The sequence below is a fragment of the Oncorhynchus gorbuscha genome, linkage group LG03, assembly GCF_021184085.1.
Source record: "Oncorhynchus gorbuscha isolate QuinsamMale2020 ecotype Even-year linkage group LG03, OgorEven_v1.0, whole genome shotgun sequence".
Taxonomy (NCBI): Eukaryota; Metazoa; Chordata; class Actinopteri; order Salmoniformes; family Salmonidae; genus Oncorhynchus; species Oncorhynchus gorbuscha.
In genome coordinates this window covers 78129460-78148054 of record NC_060175.1, presented here as the reverse complement: position 1 = coordinate 78148054, position 18595 = coordinate 78129460, and the positions used below count along the sequence as shown (strand labels likewise).

The window sequence follows — 18595 nt, the reverse complement described above, 5'->3', positions numbered from 1 at the left end:
CAGTAGATGGTATTGAGTGCAGTATATACATACGAGATGAGTATGTAAACAAAGTGGCATAGTTAAAGTGGCTAGTGATACATGTATTACATAAGGATGCAGTAGATGATATAGAGTACAGTATATACGTATACATATGAGATGAATAATGTAGGGTATGTAAACATTATATTAGGTAGCATTGTTTAAACGACCACGTCTGCACAGTACAGTGGTCGGTACAGTTGAAACCGTAATTCATCGGTGAAAAGCACACTTCTCTAGCATGCCAGTGGCCATCGAAGGTGAGTATTCACCCACTGAAGTTGGTTACGACATCAAACTACAGTCAGGTCAAGACCCTGGTAAGGATGACGAGCACGCAGATGAGCTTCCCTGTTTGTGCAGAAATCCTTTGGTTGTGCAAACCCACAGTTTCATCAGCTGTCCCGGTGGCTGGTCTCAGACGATCCCGCAGATGAAGAACCCGGATGTAGAGGTCCTCGGCTGCTGTGGTTACACGTGGTCTGCGGTTGTACATACTGCCAAATTCTCTAAAATGACGTTGGAGACTCGTCAAAATGACAATGACTGCCCATCGCAAACACATTCTGACCATTCTGATTGGCCCCAGAAACCGATGGGTTGGACCAGAATGGGCCTACAAGAATCATTAATCACGTTAGTGGCTTTAATATTCTGATTGGTTAGAGAATTTTCAATCGCGGATTAATTTGTTTTGTACAATGCCCCTCATTTTGATGTCAGCACAACCGACTTATAGGATGGTAGTTTCAGACTGAATGTATGGGGCGATCCATAGAGCAACGGAATTAAATTCAGGATACATTATCAGGCAAATTTCCACCCTGTCTGTCTTTTTTCCCTGTTTGTTGCCTAATGATGACCCAAGATAATTGATATTTGATAAGGAAATCAGGAATTTGAACCATGTCATTGGATTTAGGTTAAAAGTTGGGTGAAAGAAAGACAAACTGTCATGCGGGTGAAAGAGGACCCAAAAGCGACTTGGCGAAAACAGAGTCTTTAATCCAGTAAAGTAAATACAAACAAAAAACACAACTTTCACTCGAAATGACGAGGACAAACTGGAGACTCGATCTTGAACAGCAGGTGAACAGCAGGTTGCCTCGGGAAGGCACTTGAACCAGACAGACTCAGACACCTGCTCACCACGCAGCATCTGAGGAAAACACGACACGACAGGGCGATACACAAACACAGCACGGTGAATTCTAGACAAGGAACCGACAGGACAGGAACGGAACACAAAGGAAGAAATAGGGACTCTAATCAGGGGAAAGGATCGGGAACAGGTGTGGGAAGACTAAATGATTGATTAGGGGAATAGGAACAGCTGGGAGCAGGAACGGAACGATAGAGAGAAGAGAGAGCGAGAGAGTGAGAGAGGGGGGGGAGAGAGAGGGATAGAAAGAGGGAAAGAACCTAATAAGACCAGCAGAGGGAAACGAATAGAATGGGAAGCACAGGGACAAGACAAGATAATAAATGACAAAACATGACAGTACCCCCCACTCACCGAGCGCCTCCTGGCGCACTCGAGAGGAATCCTGGCGGCAACGGAGGAAATCATCAATGAGTGAACGGTCCAGCACGTCCCGAGACGGAACCCAACTCCTCTCCTCAGGACCGTAACCCTCCCAATCCACTAAGTATTGGTGACCCCGTCCCGAGAACGCATGTCCATGATCTTATGTACCTTGTAAATAGGTGCGCTCTCGACAAGGACGGGAGGGGGGAGGGAAGACGAACGGGGTGCGAAGAAAGGGCTTAACACAGGAGACATGGAAGACAGGATGGACGCGACGAAGATGTCGCGGAAGAAGCAGTCGCACAGCGACAGGATTGACGACCTGGGAGACACGGAACGGACCAATGAACCGCGGAGTCAACTTACGAGAAGCTGTCGTAAGAGGAAGGTTGCGAGTGGAAAGCCACACTCTCTGGCCGCAACAATACCTTGGACTCTTAATCCTGCGTTTATTGGCGGCTCACAGTCTGTGCCCTGTAACGGCAAAGTGCAGACCTCACCCTCCTCCAGGTGCGCTCACAACGTTGGACAAACGCTTGAGCGGAGGGAACGCTGGACTCGGCAAGCTGGGATGAGAACAGAGGAGGCTGGTAACCCAGACTACTCTGAAACGGAGATAACCCGGTAGCAGACGAAGGAAGCGAATTGTGAGCGTATTCTGCCCAGGGGAGCTGTTCTGCCCAAGACGCAGGGTTTCTGAAAGAAAGGCTGCGTAGTATGCGACCAATCGTCTGATTGGCCCTCTCTGCTTGACCGTTAGACTGGGGATGAAACCCGGAAGAGAGACTGACGGACGCACCAATCAAACGACAGAACTCCCTCCAAAACTGTGACGTGAATTGCGGGCCTCTGTCTGAAACGGCGTCTAACGGGAGGCCATGAATTCTGAATACATTCTCGATAATGATTTGTGCCGTCTCCTTAGCGGAAGGAAGTTTAGCGAGGGGAATGAAATGTGCCGCCTTAGAGAACCTATCGACAACCGTAAGAATCACAGTCTTCCCCGCAGACAAAGGCAGACCGGTAATGAAGTCTAGGGCGATGTGAGACCATGGTCGAGAAGGAATGGGGAGCGGTCTGAGACGACCGGCAGGAGGAGAGTTACCCGACTTAGTCTGCGCGCAGTCCGAACAAGCAGCCACGAAACGGCGCGTGTCACGCTCCTGAGTCGGCCACCAAAAGCGCTGGCGAATAGACGCAAGAGTGCCTCGAACACCGGGATGACCAGCTAACTTGGCAGAGTGAGCCCACTGAAGAACAGCCAGACGAGTGGAAACAGGAACGAAAAGGAGGTTACTAGGACAAGCGGCGACGCAGTGTGCGTGAGTGCTTGCTTAACCTGTCTTTCAATTCCCCAGACTGTTAACCCGACAACACGCCCATAAGGAAGAATCCCCTCGGGATCAGTAGAAGCCACAGAAGAACTAAACAGACGGGATAAGGCATCAGGCTTGGTGTTCTTGCTACCCGGACGGTAAGAAATCACAAACTCGAAACGAGCGAAAAACAACGCCCAACGAGCTTGACGGGCATTAAGTCGTTTGGCAGAACGGATGTACTCAAGGTTCTTATGGTCTGTCCAAACGACAAAAGGAACGGTCGCCCCCTCCAACCACTGTCGCCATTCGCCTAGGGCTAAGCGGATGGCGAGCAGTTCACGGTTACCCACATCATAGTTGCGCTCAGATGGCGACAGGCGATGAGAAAAATAAGCGCAAGGATGAACCTTATCGTCAGACTGGAAAGCGCTGGGATAGAATGGCTCCCACGCCTACCTCTGAAGCGTCAACCTCGACAATGAATTGTCTAGTGACGTCAGGAGTAACGAGGATAGGAGCGGACGTAAAACGTTCTTTTAGAAGATCAAAAGCTCCTGGGCGGAACCGGACCACTTAAAACACGTCTTGACAGAAGTAAGAGCTGTGAGAGGGGCAGCAACTTGACCGAAATTACGAATGAAACGCCGATAGAAATTAGCGAAACCTAAAAAGCGCTGCAACTCGACACGTGACCTTGGAACGGGCCAATCACTGACAGCTTGGACCTTAGCGGAATCCATCTGAATGCCTTCAGCGGAAATAACGGAACCGAGAAAAGTAACGGAGGAGACATGAAAAGAGCACTTCTCAGACTTTACGTAGAGACAATTCTCTAAAAGGCGCTGTAGAACACGTCGAACGTGCTGAACATGAATCTCGAGTGACGGAGAAAAATCAGGATATCGTCAAGATAGACAAAAACAAAGATGTTCAGCATGTCTCTCAGAACATCATTAACTAATGCCTGAAAAACAGCTGGCGCATTGGCGAGACCAAACGGCAGAACCCGGTACTCAAAATGCCCTAACGGAGTGTTAAACGCCGTTTTCCACTCGTCCCCCTCTCTGATGCGCACGAGATGGTAAGCGTTACGAAGGTCCAACTTAGTAAAGCACCTGGCTCCCTGCAGAATCTCGAAGGCTGATGACATAAGGGGAAGCGGATAACGATTCTTAACCGTTATGTCATTCAGCCCTCGATAATCCACGCAGGGGCGCAGAGTACCGTCCTTCTTCTTAACAAAAAAGAACCCCGCCCCGGCCGGAGAGGAAGAAGGCACTATGGTACCGGCGTCAAGAGACACAGACAAATAATCCTCGAGAGCCTTACGTTCGGGAGCCGACTGTCATGTTTGTCATTTATTATCTTGTCTTGTCCCTGTGCTTCCCATGCTATTCGTTTCCCTCTGCTGGTCTTATTTGGTTCTTTCCCTCCTTCTAGCCCTCTCTCTCCCCCTCCCTCTCTCACTCTCTCGCTCTCTCTTCTCTCTATCGTTCCGTTCCTGCTCCCAGCTGTTCCTATTCCCCTAATCATCATTTAGTCTTCCCACACCTGTTCCCGATCCTTTCCCCTGATTAGAGTCCCTATTTATTCCTTTGTGATCCGTTCCTGTCCCGTCGGTTCCTTGTATTGTATTCACCATGCTGTGATTGCGTTTCGCCCTGTCCTGTCGTGTTTTTGCCGTGATTGTGTATCGCCCTGTCCTGTCGTGTTTTTGCCTTCATCAGATGCTGCGTGTGAGCAGGTGTCTCTGTCGACTACGGCCTGCGCCTACCCGAAGCGACCTGCAGTCTGTGGCCGCTTCTCCAGTTGTTTCCCCTCTACAAAGTCTAGAGGATTTCTGTTATTCCGTTTTGGACTTAAATAAACTCTGTTTCTGTTAAGTCGCTTTTGGGTCCTCTTTCACCTGCATGACAGAAGGAACCGACCAAGGAATGGACCCAGCGACTTCAGACGCTCGTTACACTGCCGTCGAGATCCAAGGAGCCATGCTCGGCAGACACGAGCAGGAATTGTCCGCTGCTCGCCATGCCGTGGAGAACCTGGCCGCTCAGGTTTCCGACCTCTCTGGACAGTTCCAGAGTCTACGTCTCGTGCCACCTGTTACTTCCTGGCCTGCCGAGCCTCCAGAACCTAGGGTTAATAACCCACCTTGCTACTCCGGGCAGCCCACTGAGTGCCGCTCCTTTCTCACGCAGTGTGAGATTGTGTTCTCTCTCCAACCCAACACATACTCTAGAGAGAGAGCTCGGGTTGCTTACGTCATTTCACTCCTTACTGGCCGGGCTCGAGAATGGGGCACAGCTATCTGGGAGGCAAGGGCTGATTGCTCTAACAAATTCCAGAACTTTAAAGAGGAGATGATTCGGGTTTTTGACCGTTCAGTTTTGGTGGGGAGGCTTCTAGGGCCCTGGCTTCCTTATGCCAAGGTGAACGGTCCATAACGGATTATTCCATTGAGTTTCGCACTCTTGCTGCCTCTAGTGAGTGGAACGAGCCGGCGCTGCTCGCTCGTTTTCTGGAGGGACTCCACGCAGTGGTTAAGGATGAGATTCTCTCCCGGGAGGTTCCTTCAGATGTGGACTCTTTGATTGCTCTCGCCATCCGCATAGAACGACGGGTAGATCTTCGTCACCGGGCTCGTGGAAGAGAGCTCGCATCAACGGTGTTTCCCTGCTCCGCATCGCAACCATCTCCCTCCTCTGGCTTTGAGACTGAGCCCATGCAGCTGGGAGGGATTCGCATCTCGAATAAGGAGAGGGAACGGAGGATCACCAACCGCCTGTGCCTCTATTGCGGAGTTGCTGGACATTTTGTTAATTCATGTCCAGTAAGAGGCCAGAGCCCATCAGTAAGCGGAGGGCTACTGGTGAGCGCTACTACTCAGTCCTCTTCATCTAGATCTTGTACTACTATGTCGGTCCATCTACGCTGGACCGGTTCGGGTGCTACATGCAGTGCCTTGATTGACTCTGGGGCTGAGGGTTGTTTCATGGACGAAGCATGGGTTCGGAAACATAACATTCCTTTCAGACCGTTAGACAAGCCTACGCCCATGTTTGCCTTAGATGGTAGTCATCTTCCCAGTATCAAATTTGAGACACTACCTTTAACTCTCACAGTATCTGGTAACCACAGTGAGACTATTTCTTTTTTGATTTTCCGTTCACCGTTTACACCTGTTGTTTTGGGTCATCCCTGGCTAGTATGTCATAATCCTTCTATTAATTGGTCTAGTAATTCTATCCTATCCTGGAACGTTTCTTGTCATGTGAAGTGTTTAATGTCTGCCATCCCTCCCGTTTCTTCTCTCCCTACTTCTCAGGAGGAACCTGGCGATTTGACAGGAGTGCCGGAGGAATATCATGATCTGCGCACGGTCTTCAGTCGGTCCCGAGCCAACTCCCTTCCTCCTCACCGGTCGTATGATTGTAGTATTGATCTCCTTCCAGGGACCACGCCTCCTCGAGGTAGACTATACTCTCTGTCGGCTCCCGAACGTAAGGCTCTCGAGGATTATTTGTCTGTGTCTCTTGACGCCGGTACCATAGTGCCTTCTTCTTCTCCGGCCGGGGCGGGGTTCTTTTTGTTAAGAAGAAGGACGGTACTCTGCGCCCCTGCGTGGATATCGAGGGCTGAATGACATAACGGTTAAGAATCGTTATCCGCTTCCCCTTATGTCATCAGCCTTCGAGATTCTGCAGGGAGCCAGGTGCTTTACTAAGTTGGACCTTCGTAACGCTTACCATCTCGTGCGCATCAGAGAGGGGGACGAGTGGAAAACGGCGTTTAACACTCCGTTAGGGCATTTTGAGTACCGGGTTCTGCCGTTCGGTCTCGCCAATGCGCCAGCTGTTTTTCAGGCATTAGTTAATGATGTTCTGAGAGACATGCTGAACATTTTTGTTTTTGTCTATCTTGACGATATCCTGATTTTTCTCCGTCACTCGAGATTCATGTTCAGCACGTTCGACGTGTTCTACAGCGCCTTTTAGAGAATTGTCTCTACGTAAAGGCTGAGAAGTGCTCTTTTCATGTCTCCTCCGTTACTTTTCTCGGTTCCGTTATTTCCGCTGAAGGCATTCAGATGGATTCCGCTAAGGTCCAAGCTGTCAGTGATTGGCCCGTTCCAAGGTCACGTGTCGAGTTGCAGCGCTTTTTAGGTTTCGCTAATTTCTATCGGCGTTTCATTCGTAATTTCGGTCAAGTTGCTGCCCCTCTCACAGCTCTTACTTCTGTCAAGACGTGTTTTAAGTGGTCCGGTTCCGCCCAGGGAGCTTTTGATCTTCTAAAAGAACGTTTTACGTCCGCTCCTATCCTCGTTACTCCTGACGTCACTAGACAATTTATTGTCGAGGTTGACGCTTCAGAGGTAGGCGTGGGAGCCATTCTATCCCAGCGCTTCCAGTCTGACGATAAGGTTCATCCTTGCGCTTATTTTTCTCATCGCCTGTCGCCATCTGAGCGCAACTATGATGTGGGTAACCGTGAACTGCTCGCCATCCGCTTAGCCCTAGGCGAATGGCGACAGTGGTTGGAGGGGGCGACCGTTCCTTTTGTCGTTTGGACAGACCATAAGAACCTTGAGTACATCCGTTCTGCCAAACGACTTAATGCCCGTCAAGCTCGTTGGGCGTTGTTTTTCGCTCGTTTCGAGTTTGTGATTTCTTACCGTCCGGGTAGCAAGAACACCAAGCCTGATGCCTTATCCCGTCTGTTTAGTTCTTCTGTGGCTTCTACTGATCTCGAGGGGATTCTTCCTTATGGGCGTGTTGTCGGGTTGACAGTCTGGGGAATTGAAAGACAGGTTAAGCAAGCACTCACGCACACTGCGTCGCCGCGCGCTTGTCCTAGTAACCTCCTTTTCGTTCCTGTTTCCACTCGTCTGGCTGTTCTTCAGTGGGCTCACTCTGCCAAGTTAGCTGGTCATCCCGGTGTTCGAGGCACTCTTGCGTCTATTCGCCAGCGCTTTTGGTGGCCGACTCAGGAGCGTGACACGCGCCGTTTCGTGGCTGCGTGTTCAGACTGCGCGCAGAAGAAGTCTGGTAATTTTTTTCTGCTTCTGCTCCTGGTCTTGCTGGGTCTCAGTCTGTTCCCTGCCATCGCATCTCTCCTGTTCTTGTCCCTGCCCTTGCTGTGTCTCAGTCTGTCCCTAGTTCTCATTTTTTTTTAGAGTAGTACCCTAGTTTCCCTTTTTATCGTTTTTCGTTACGGTCCTGAGGAGAGGAGTTGGGTTCTTTCTCGGGACGTGCTGGACCGTTTGATCTATGATTTCCTCCGTTGCCGCCAGTGTTCCTCCTCGAGAGCGCCAGGAGGCGCTCGGTGAGTGGGGGGTACTGTCATGTTTGTCATTTATTATCTTGTCTTGTCCCTGTGCTTCCCATGCTATTCGTTTCCCTCTGCTGGTCTTATTTGGTTCTTTCCCTCCTTCTAGCCCTCTCTCTCCCCCTCCCTCTCTCACTCTCTCGCTCTCTCTTCTCTCTATCGTTCCGTTCCTGCTCCCAGCTGTTCCTATTCCCTAATCATCATTTAGTCTTCCCACACCTGTTCCCGATCCTTTCCCTGATTAGAGTCCCTATTTATTCCTTTGTGATCCGTTCCTGTCCCGTCGGTTCCTTGTATTGTATTCACCATGCTGTGATTGCGTTTCGCCCTGTCCTGTCGTGTTTTTGCCGTGATTGTGTATCGCCCTGTCCTGTCGTGTTTTTTGCCTTCATCAGATGCTGCGTGTGAGCAGGTGTCTCTGTCGACTACGGCCTGCGCCTACCCGAAGCGACCTGCAGTCTGTGGCCGCTTCTCCAGTTGTTTCCCCTCTACAAAGTCTAGAGGATTTCTGTTATTCCGTTTTGGACTTAAATAAACTCTGTTTCTGTTAAGTCGCTTTTGGGTCCTCTTTCACCTGCATGACACCGACAGAGAGTATAGTCTACCCCGAGGAGGAGTGGTCCCCGGAAGGAGATCAATACTACAATCATACGACCGGTGAGGAGGAAGGGAGTTGGCTCGGGACCGACTGAAGACCGTGCGCAGATCATGATATTCCTCCGGCACTCCTGTCAAATCGCCAGGTTCCTCCTGAGAAGTAGGGACAGAAGAAACGGGAGGGATGGCAGACATTAAACACTTCACATGACAAGAAACGTTCCAGGATAGGATAGAATTACTAGACCAATTAATAGAAGGATTATGACATACTAGCCAGGGATGACCCAAAACAACAGGTGTAAACGGTGAACGAAAAATCAAAAAGAAATAGTCTCACTGTGGTTACCAGATACTGTGAGGGTTAAAGGTAGTGTCTCAAATCTGATACTGGGAAGATGACTACCATCTAAGGCGAACATGGGCGTAGGCTTCTCTAACTCTCTGAAAGGAATGTCATGTTTCCGAACCCATGCTTCGTCCATGAAACAACCCTCAGCCCCAGAGTCTATCAAGGCACTACATGTAGCACCCGAACCGGTCCAGCGTAGATGGACCGACAAAGTAGTACAGGATCTTGATGGAGAGACTTGAGTAGTTGCGCTCACCTGTAGCCCTCCGCTTACAGATGAGCTCTGGCTTTTACTGGACATGAATTAACAAAATGTCCAGCAACTCCATAATAGAGGCACAGGCGGTTGGTGATCCTCCGTTCCCTCTCCTTAGTCGAGATGCGAATCCCTCCCAGCTGCATGGGCTCAGACTCTGAGCCAGAGGAGGGAGATGGTTGCGATGCGGAGCAGGGAAACACCGTTGATGCGAGCTCTCTTCCACGAGCCCGGTGACGAAGATCTACCCGTCGTTCTATGCGGATGGCGAGAGCAATCAAAGAGTCCACATCTGAAGGAACCTCCCGGGAGAGAATCTCATCCTTAACCACTGCGTGGAGTCCCTCCAGAAAACGAGCGAGCAGCGCCGGCTCGTTCCACTCACTAGAGGCAGCAAGAGTGCGAAACTCAATAGAATAATCCGTTATGGACCGTTCACCTTGGCATAAGGAAGCCAGGGCCCTAGAAGCCTCCCTACCAAAAACTGAACGGTCAAAAACCCGAATCATCTCCTCTTTAAAGTTCTGGAACTTGTTAGAGCAATCAGCCCTTGCCTCCCAGATAGCTGTGCCCCATTCTCGAGCCCGGCCAGTAAGGAGTGAAATGACGTAAGCAACCCGAGCTCTCTCTCTAGAGTATGTGTTGGGTTGGAGAGAGAACACAATCTCACACTGCGTGAGAAAGGAGCGGCACTCAGTGGGCTGCCCGGAGTAGCAAGGTGGGTTATTAACCCTAGGTTCTGGAGGCTCGGCAGGCCAGGAAGTAACAGGTGGCACGAGACGTAGACTCTGGAACTGTCCAGAGAGGTCGGAAACCTGAGCGGCCAGGTTCTCCACGGCATGGCGAGCAGCAGACAATTCCTGCTCGTGTCTGCCGAGCATGGCTCCTTGGATCTCGACGGCAGTGTAACGAGCGTCTGAAGTCGCTGGGTCCATTCCTTGGTCGGTTCCTTCCGTCATGCGGGTGAAAGAGGACCCAAAAGCGACTTGGCGAAAACAGAGTCTTTAATCCAGTAAAGTAAATACAAACAAAAAACACAACTTTCACTCGAAATGACGAGGACAAACTGGAGACTCGATCTTGAACAGCAGGTGAACAGCAGGTTGCCTCGGGAAGGCACTTGAACCAGACAGACTCAGACACCTGCTCACCACGCAGCATCTGAGGAAAACACGACACGACAGGGCGATACACAAACACAGCACGGTGAATTCTAGACAAGGAACCGACAGGACAGGAACGGAACACAAAGGAAGAAATAGGGACTCTAATCAGGGGAAAGGATCGGGACCAGGTGTGGGAAGACTAAATGATTGATTAGGGGAATAGGAACAGCTGGGAGCAGGAACGGAACGATAGAGAGAAGAGAGAGCGAGAGAGTGAGAGAGGGAGGGGGAGAGAGAGGGATAGAAAGAGGGAAAGAACCTAATAAGACCAGCAGAGGGAAACGAATAGAATGGGAAGCACAGGGACAAGACAAGATAATAAATGACAAAACATGACACAAACATTTCCGAAATTCCTTTATGTTTTCCACGTTAATTCAACATCATCATATTGTTTATTGTTGATGTTTTTTTTTACGTAGAAACAACATAGATTCATTTAGCTTGTGACCAGAGGGTTTGGACTTCACTGTCAAACTCTGTGTATTGTCCCTCTCCGGGAGTTGTCCCCAGTGCATTGTCCTAGGAATGTATTGATGCCCCGTTGATCACCAGCTTAAGTGATGACAAATTAAAACAGATGACAAATTATGATCTGCTTTAAAGAGCATCAGTTGCATAAGCTATTAATTTTCAATCTATCAAACAACGACGGCTGTTGTACTCTTGTCACTGTAATTAAATGCAAATTGCAAAGCCAAGCATTTAATATGCAATAGGTTGAAACGATCCCTCATAACATCAGCGTATTTGGCTGTTAATGTAGCTTGAAGATCCTGGGTGTTATGCCTAATGGGCACAAATTGAAATGAATGTACAAGATCTTATCACTTCCACTGGATAGAATACTTAAGCAATCTGTTTCTACAATGCAGCCTCCGACGCCAGCCTAAAAGATGGGAACCTAATAATTCTGTCTTCAACTCACATTGAAGTCGTACACGTGTGTGTGTGTGTGTGTGTGTGTGTGCAGAGTGTACTCGCATGCATGCACACACACACCACATTGAAGTAAGCTGTTCCAGTGTATGAAATTAGTTTTGAAAAGTTAAGAGTCCTTCACTCAGTCAGCATCATAGTACATCAAATGGGTCCTTAGAGCTGAGAATAGAGCAGCTCTTTTTCAGGAGGTGCCAAGGACACATTAATTTAAGACATACTTAAGACTACTCCTCGTCCGCTGTCACTGAAAGCCCCCTCTGAGTTGTCACCGTGGTCCCTTGATTTGTCTAGTCTGGATCCATTCCAGCTGCAAAACCAAATCGATAAATCAATCTAATCAGCCAATCTGCCGTCAGGCACCGCTCCACTGAATAGGCCTCTCTCTCTCTCTCTCTCTCTCTCTCTCTCTCTCTCTCTCTCTCTCTCTCTCTCTCTCTCTCTCTCTCTCTCTCTCTCTCTCTCTCTCTCTCTCTCTCTCTCTCTCTCTCTCTCTCCCTCTCTCTCTCTCTCTCTCTCTCTCTCTCTCTCTCTCTCTCTCTCTCTCTCTCAGAACTGGAAACCTCAGACTTATTTGACTCAAGGAGTTGTGGAATTCCAATCAGCACAAAAGGATCTAATATTCAATATAATTGTGCCTTATCTCTGTCTCTGAAAGCTATTTCTCAAGAGCTCTTCATGAACACAAAGATAGCTTTTCTTGTTAGGCTTGTTTGCTCTCCTCTCTGTTCATTTTCTCTCTCCTTGACATCAAACTGTTGGGATTAACTCTATGCACTTCTCTTGTGTTCATTATTAACAGTTTTGAGGTGCGGTCAAACTGTATTTGAATAGGTTCTGTAACTTCTGATCATCAAAATTAATCAAAATCTAGAAGAAGAAAAAAGATCAATACAGTAATTCTCTTCATGTTGCACAGTGATTCAGGAAGAATAGATGTTCTAATTTACTGTAGCAAATTATTGTGAAGCACGCGCAAGACTTCAAGGTTTGGGTAGATTCAGCTTTCAATTCAGGAAATTCAGAAAATGAACTGAAAGTTGTTCAGGTTTTTCCAATTCAACTGAATTGACCAGAATCCTACATTACTCATAATGTCCAAACATCTTGACAGCTGTTCACCCAAAAAGTGTTAAGGTGACCGCTTTGTTGTCATTTGAATTCCAGATTCCACCTAGCGTTGTTCTGTATTCAATGTCTTTGATCGCATTACCCTTAATCAAAAGGACTGTTATTATAGGGTTAGCGTTGGGTTATCCAAGGGATTTTAAAACAAATCTGTGCTAGATTATGGTGATATTGTGCTAGATTATGGTGATATTGTTTACATGCAAGCCTCAGCCAGCAGATTTAAGATACTGGACACTGTGTATCACAGGATGCTTAGATTTATAACAAATGCAAGATCACTCACCCATCACTGTGATCTATATGGTGAAGTGGCCCTCTCTTCCTACACAAATGCTGAAGCACTGGTACAGTACATCTTTGTGTACAAAGCATTGCTTGGCCTATTGCTTTTTTACCTGTCCCCCTCACTAAAAAGTGAGGGGGACAGGTAACTGATAGTCCCCGTTCTCAGCTGCTACAATCTTTCACGGTTCCTAAAGCCAGAACTGAAATGGGAAAACTATCATTTTCGTATAATCCTTGGTGTTGGAACGAGCTGCAAAATACTTTAAACTGGAGGAGAGGGTATCGCTTGCTGAGTTTAAAGCATTGAAAGGGGAAAATGTTGTTGACCTTTGTGATTGTTTTTAATGTATCGTATTGTGCTCTTGTGTTGCATTTACACGCTGACTACTTCCTGTTGACTTTCCAGGTCCCCATTGAAAAATAGATTTCTATCCTCAAGGGTCTTTTGCTGGTTGAACAACGGTTCATTAAAAAAATTGGGTTATCATTATCATTAGGTAGGCTATAGGCTACATCCCCATGTGGCGTTTGAAAATCATTGTGGTTGGTTTAAGAATTGCTTACAATTCTTGTCCCAGGGCCTCCCTTATTGAGCAGGGAGGTCTGGCTGCTTTTGGAAAATAAAATGATGACAGTATTTACAGCCATTGATTTTGGTCTCATCCCATGTTTAAATTGAGCAAGGCGTGAAAGGAATTTAATGAAAACGAATTATGGTTGCAAATGAGTAATGTCTCTCACTGATTACATCCCACATCAATTATATTCAGTGTTGTTTGGAGCGACAAGCACAGGGCCTTGTGTCGTTTGTTTTAATTTGGAATTTGCCACAAATTTGCCTTGTCTTGGGTTGTGATTGCAATTTTATCATGATGAAAGTGTGTGATTATGCTATCTGACTGTATGGATCACATGCATAATGAACCAGAACTGGGCAACCTTCAAGGAAACACGAGAGTTGGGCAATAGGATATGTTGTGTTTGTGGCACTAGGGCTTGTGCAGCCTAATAATAGGATAGTTGTGATATGATCATACACACCTCCGATAATCTGAAAACGTTGGGAATGAAAGTCGTTCTTTAGGTGTTTATCATTTTGAAATTAAATGGAAAACCGCTTAAAACATTGATAGACAATGTTTATTGCGCATTTGTGTTTTCTAGTCATTTAGCCAAATACTATACATATATGATGTGTTTTTAGCATGTAAGCTCAATTTGCATTTAATACATGTTCCGGATTGACCGGTCAGTCCGTAAGTATGAGGATTGTATATTTTCTACATATTTTACGTGTTCTGTGTCTAGTAACCTCTTCCAGTTTGTCGTTGCTTTTGTGTGCTTACAATATGTAGCCCACACTTGTGAATGTTTTACTTGATGTAATATTTCCAGGCATTATGATGAGATCGCTCATACACATATAAGGCTCATTCTGTACATGCTAGTGGACTTTCCCTACAGTTCTCTTGTCAATTTATCCTTTTAATGCTCTTGTTTTTTCAGGTGGAAGCTGAATGACTCCTTCATTGTACCTAGATCAGGGTCACGCTATGCCCTCACTGGGGGCAACCTACGCATCAGCCATCTGAACAAAGAGGAGGATGTCGGGATCTACCAGTGTCTGGCAACCAACTCTTTCGGCACCATCGTCAGCAGAGAAGCTAGTCTACATATAGCTTGTGAGTTTTACTCTTAATACAGTAAAGGTTTAAATGGAATATTTCTCAGTCCAAGGAAAAAGGCAGTGGATTCTATCACAAAGCATCAGTCATTAGCAAACCATGATTATGTCACTAAGTTGATCCTTTAATCCAGCTTAAACAGTGGCTTGGGACATCTGTGTGATAGGAGATGCAACTAGGGCTGTGGCGATCATGACATTTTGTCAACTGGTCACTGTCATGCAAATAACTGCCAGTCTCACGGTAAATGACAGTTAATTAACATAATAACGTTTAGTCTCTCCGGGCTTCCAGGCATAGTTTACAATCCACTGATGCGGACCTTTGGAACATCTGCATTTCAGAAAATCTAATAAATCCATTTAATATAGCTTACACCATCTTAATAATACCATTATTTATTTTAGATAGATCTAAAGAAACATTGTGATATGAAGACAATGTAGCCTATTTCAGAAGAACAGAATTGCATATTCTGAGTCATCCTTATGTTAAGCCGTGATCTGGCTGTGCTGTATGGCTGTGGGCTACACTAGTTCATTTAGCAGACAAGATTTGCTTACAATTCCCGTGGCATTATTTTATGTTATTTTATAGTAAGAAGGATACAATTCCATATAGCTGAATAAAATAGAAAGGATATTTTCCAAAATGATTTCCAAGGGAGTGTGCTGTGTTGATGTCACGTTCCGACCTTAGTTCCTTTGTGATGACTTTGTTTTAGTATGATCAGGGCGTGAGTTGGGTGGGCAGTCGATGTTCTTTTTTCTATGATTTGGTATTTCTGTGTTTGGCCTAGTATGGTTCTCAATCAGAGGCAGCTGTCAATCGTTGTCCCTGATTGAGAACCTTACTTAGGCAGCCTGTTTTCACCCTTGAGTGGTGGGTGATTATATTTTCTGTTTAGTGTGTTTTGCACCTGACAGAGCGGTTTAGGTTGTGTGGTTTGTTTCTTTGTTTGATAGTGTTCAGTTTTAATAAATAACATGAACAAGTACCACCCTGCGCTTTGGTCCTCACCTTCTTCCACCGACGACGTGTACAGCTGAGCGGTTTACAAAGTGTTCATTTGAAACAGGTCCTCCTATATGCCTAATGTACAGTTATTTATGCAACGTTAGTTGCGATACAAACCTTAGGCTATATGTTTTGATTTCTAATACATTTTAAGGCTGCATGATGTGACTCTAATTCTGTTTTTTTTTTAAGTTGCATGAAAGGCATGAGCTCTGCTCTGTTTCTTGCGCAGTCTCTCATTCATAATTTGACAAGCACTTGATAATATTCTCATAGCCTACTAATATATGTGTGGAATCATTTTTTATTTAGAATGGCCCACAAAAACCTAATTTCATCCATAGCCTGCACTCAAATAGTGATTGGAGGTTCCGTAAGGTTACGTTTTTAATATGCCAGGTAAGCTGCATCGGTTGTAAAGCAGATTCATTTGGTAATAAATATAGCAGCACGAGAAAGATGGGCTCCTTTTTTAAATAGTGGCGAGTCATAAGTCTGTTTTCACAGGTCGATTGAGCAATGACTGGGCTTATAAGAACACATGTTTCATTAGACTCTGTAGGCTATGTGCTCTCCAACCATGTTCCAGGGGTCCTGGGCCTTATTTGGCCACTTTAGTTGTGATACAAACTTTATCAAAACATATAGGCCTACAGTATGGGCTAGGCTACATGATGCATGCAACTATGATTTGAAAAAGTCGCAAAAAAACGAATGCTCCTTGCCTTGGACTGCACACGCTGGGCATCATTCACAAGTGATAATATTCTCACCCATCAGACTATTCTCAATTTAATCTTGTCTTTACATATACTAAGTAATATATGTGTGAAATTAGTTTGGATTTAGAATGGGCCATTACCATGCACCTGTCAGAACACGGGCAGGGGGGAAAATACATGTAATTCATATGCACTTGAATAGCATATGGAGGAAGCTTTTCCCGCAGTTAATTTTCATGCCAGTCAGGTAGACTACTCCAGTCTTAAAGCGAAGCAATGTGCTCAATATTAGGAGAGTTGAGAAATAAATATAGTCTATTGAAAACTGATAGGATCCTTCTCTTTTTAATGGAGGCCATCAAACCTCTGTTTTCTCACGCAATTGCATAGCGTAGCCTGTAGAAATATAGTGCAACAATGGACTTCGAGAAATGACATGTATCAACCAGCTATAAGGAGCTGGCTCTCGCTGTGCAACAGGTTGTCCTATTCCGCTCGAACTCTGAATGCCAAAAGCTCTCATGAAGTGCTTGTTTTGATTTTCAAGCTTTTGCATTGATGCCAGAGGGATTAGAGGAGCAATAGAGCGTTGAGTACCAGGCCGTTGGCGACTGGTTAGTTTGGTCGTCTACAAATGACCATTAGCGGCACCAGAGCACAGTTGTGGAGAAGCCTCGTCACTGTGACTCAACGGTCACCTGGAATTTGACTGCGGTCACGACTCGTGACTGTCGGTGTGAAGGTAATACGGTCGCCGTAACAGCCCTAAATGCAACAGCTCTACCAAAGAGTAGGTTTGGCATGAAGAGGGTGCGATTGTCGAGGGCCTTGACAGCAGCTATATAACTGATGTTTTACAGTCTTCATCTATCACATTTTAAGTCTTCGACATCTCTGATGGCAAGGTAAACTCAGGGCCTCTGCTCTGACGGGAATCCCATCTAAAATGACAGCGTGAACCTCTGAGAACAGATGGTGCATCCAGATTGAATTCTGACGTCTATTTCCTTTTAGCAGACCTAGGGATGATCCTTGTGAGAGCACCCCAGGTATTTAGCTGGCTTCTAATGGGTGCATTTGAGTCACGAGTCCCCACAAAGCAGTATATCATATTCATGTGAATCCCACCGCTGACACCAAATGTCTACACCAGGCAGTGTATCATATTCATATTTCCTACCAATTTTCGAGGTCTGACCTGCACTGTATGTCACTGTGATTGGTCTCGTCCATTGCCTGGCTCTGACCTGGGACCTGTGGGCTTTGTCAACTGACAAGGACAAGTATCTGTGGTGATGTGTCATCCATCTTATTTGTTGCTCTTGGTATAACTTTATTAATCCTGCAGAATGATTGAACGGTGCCGGGTCAGAGGAATAATGAATTGAGGAGAAGCCTGTTTTGAAAGTCTGTATCATGTCATTTGTAAAAGACTTGGACCAGACCAGAAGCACCTGGAGTGCTTTTTTGTCCCTCTTTGAGGCTTTGATTTTTTATAAAATAGGATGTAATATAACAAAGATGTAACATATATTGAACAAAAATAAAAATAAAAAGCCATTTCAAAGATTTTAATCAGTTACAGTCTATATAAGGATATCAGTCAATTTAAATAAATAAATTAGGCCCTAATCTACACTTACAAAAAGGGTTCAAAAAGGGTTCTTTGGCTGTCCCCATAAGAGAACCCTTTTTGGTTCAATGTAGAACCCTCTGTGTAAAGGGTTCTACATGGAACCAAAATGGTTCTACCTGGAACCAAAAAGGGTTCTTCAAAGGGTTCTCCTATGAAGAACCCTTTTGAGTTCTAGATAGCACCTTTTTTTCTAAGAGTGTATGGATTTCACATGACTGGGAATACAGATATACATCTGTTAGTCACAGATACATAAAAAGTAAGAGCATGGATCAGAAAACCAGTCAGTATCTGGTGTGACCACCATTTGCTTCATGCCAGCGCGACACATCTCCTTCGCATAGAGTTGATCAGGCTGTTGATTGTGACCTGTGGAATGTTGTCCCACTCCTCTTCAAAGACTGTGCGAAGTTGCTGGATATAGGTGGGAACTGGAACACAGTGTCGTACATGTTGATCCAGAGCATCCCACAATTCTCAATGGGTGGGGCATATCTGGTGAGTATGCCATGCCATTCATCTGCCACCATCACCTCGTGTTTCAGCATGATAATGAATGACCCCATGTCGCAAGGATCTGTACACAATTCCTGGAAGCTGAAAATGTCCTAGT

The 18595-nt window shown here is 46.2% G+C and overlaps 1 protein-coding gene across 1 annotated transcript in view; it reads left to right on the top strand.

Moving 5' to 3' along the window:
• The window catches only part of LOC124017645 (contactin-3-like), a 59679-nt gene that overhangs the window by 30997 nt on the left and 10087 nt on the right, over positions 1-18595 (top strand). Inside the window, exon 4 of the mRNA XM_046332909.1 lies at positions 14429-14604. Within this exon, the coding sequence (XP_046188865.1) occupies positions 14429-14604 (176 nt within the window). The remainder of the gene's footprint in view (positions 1-14428; positions 14605-18595) is intronic.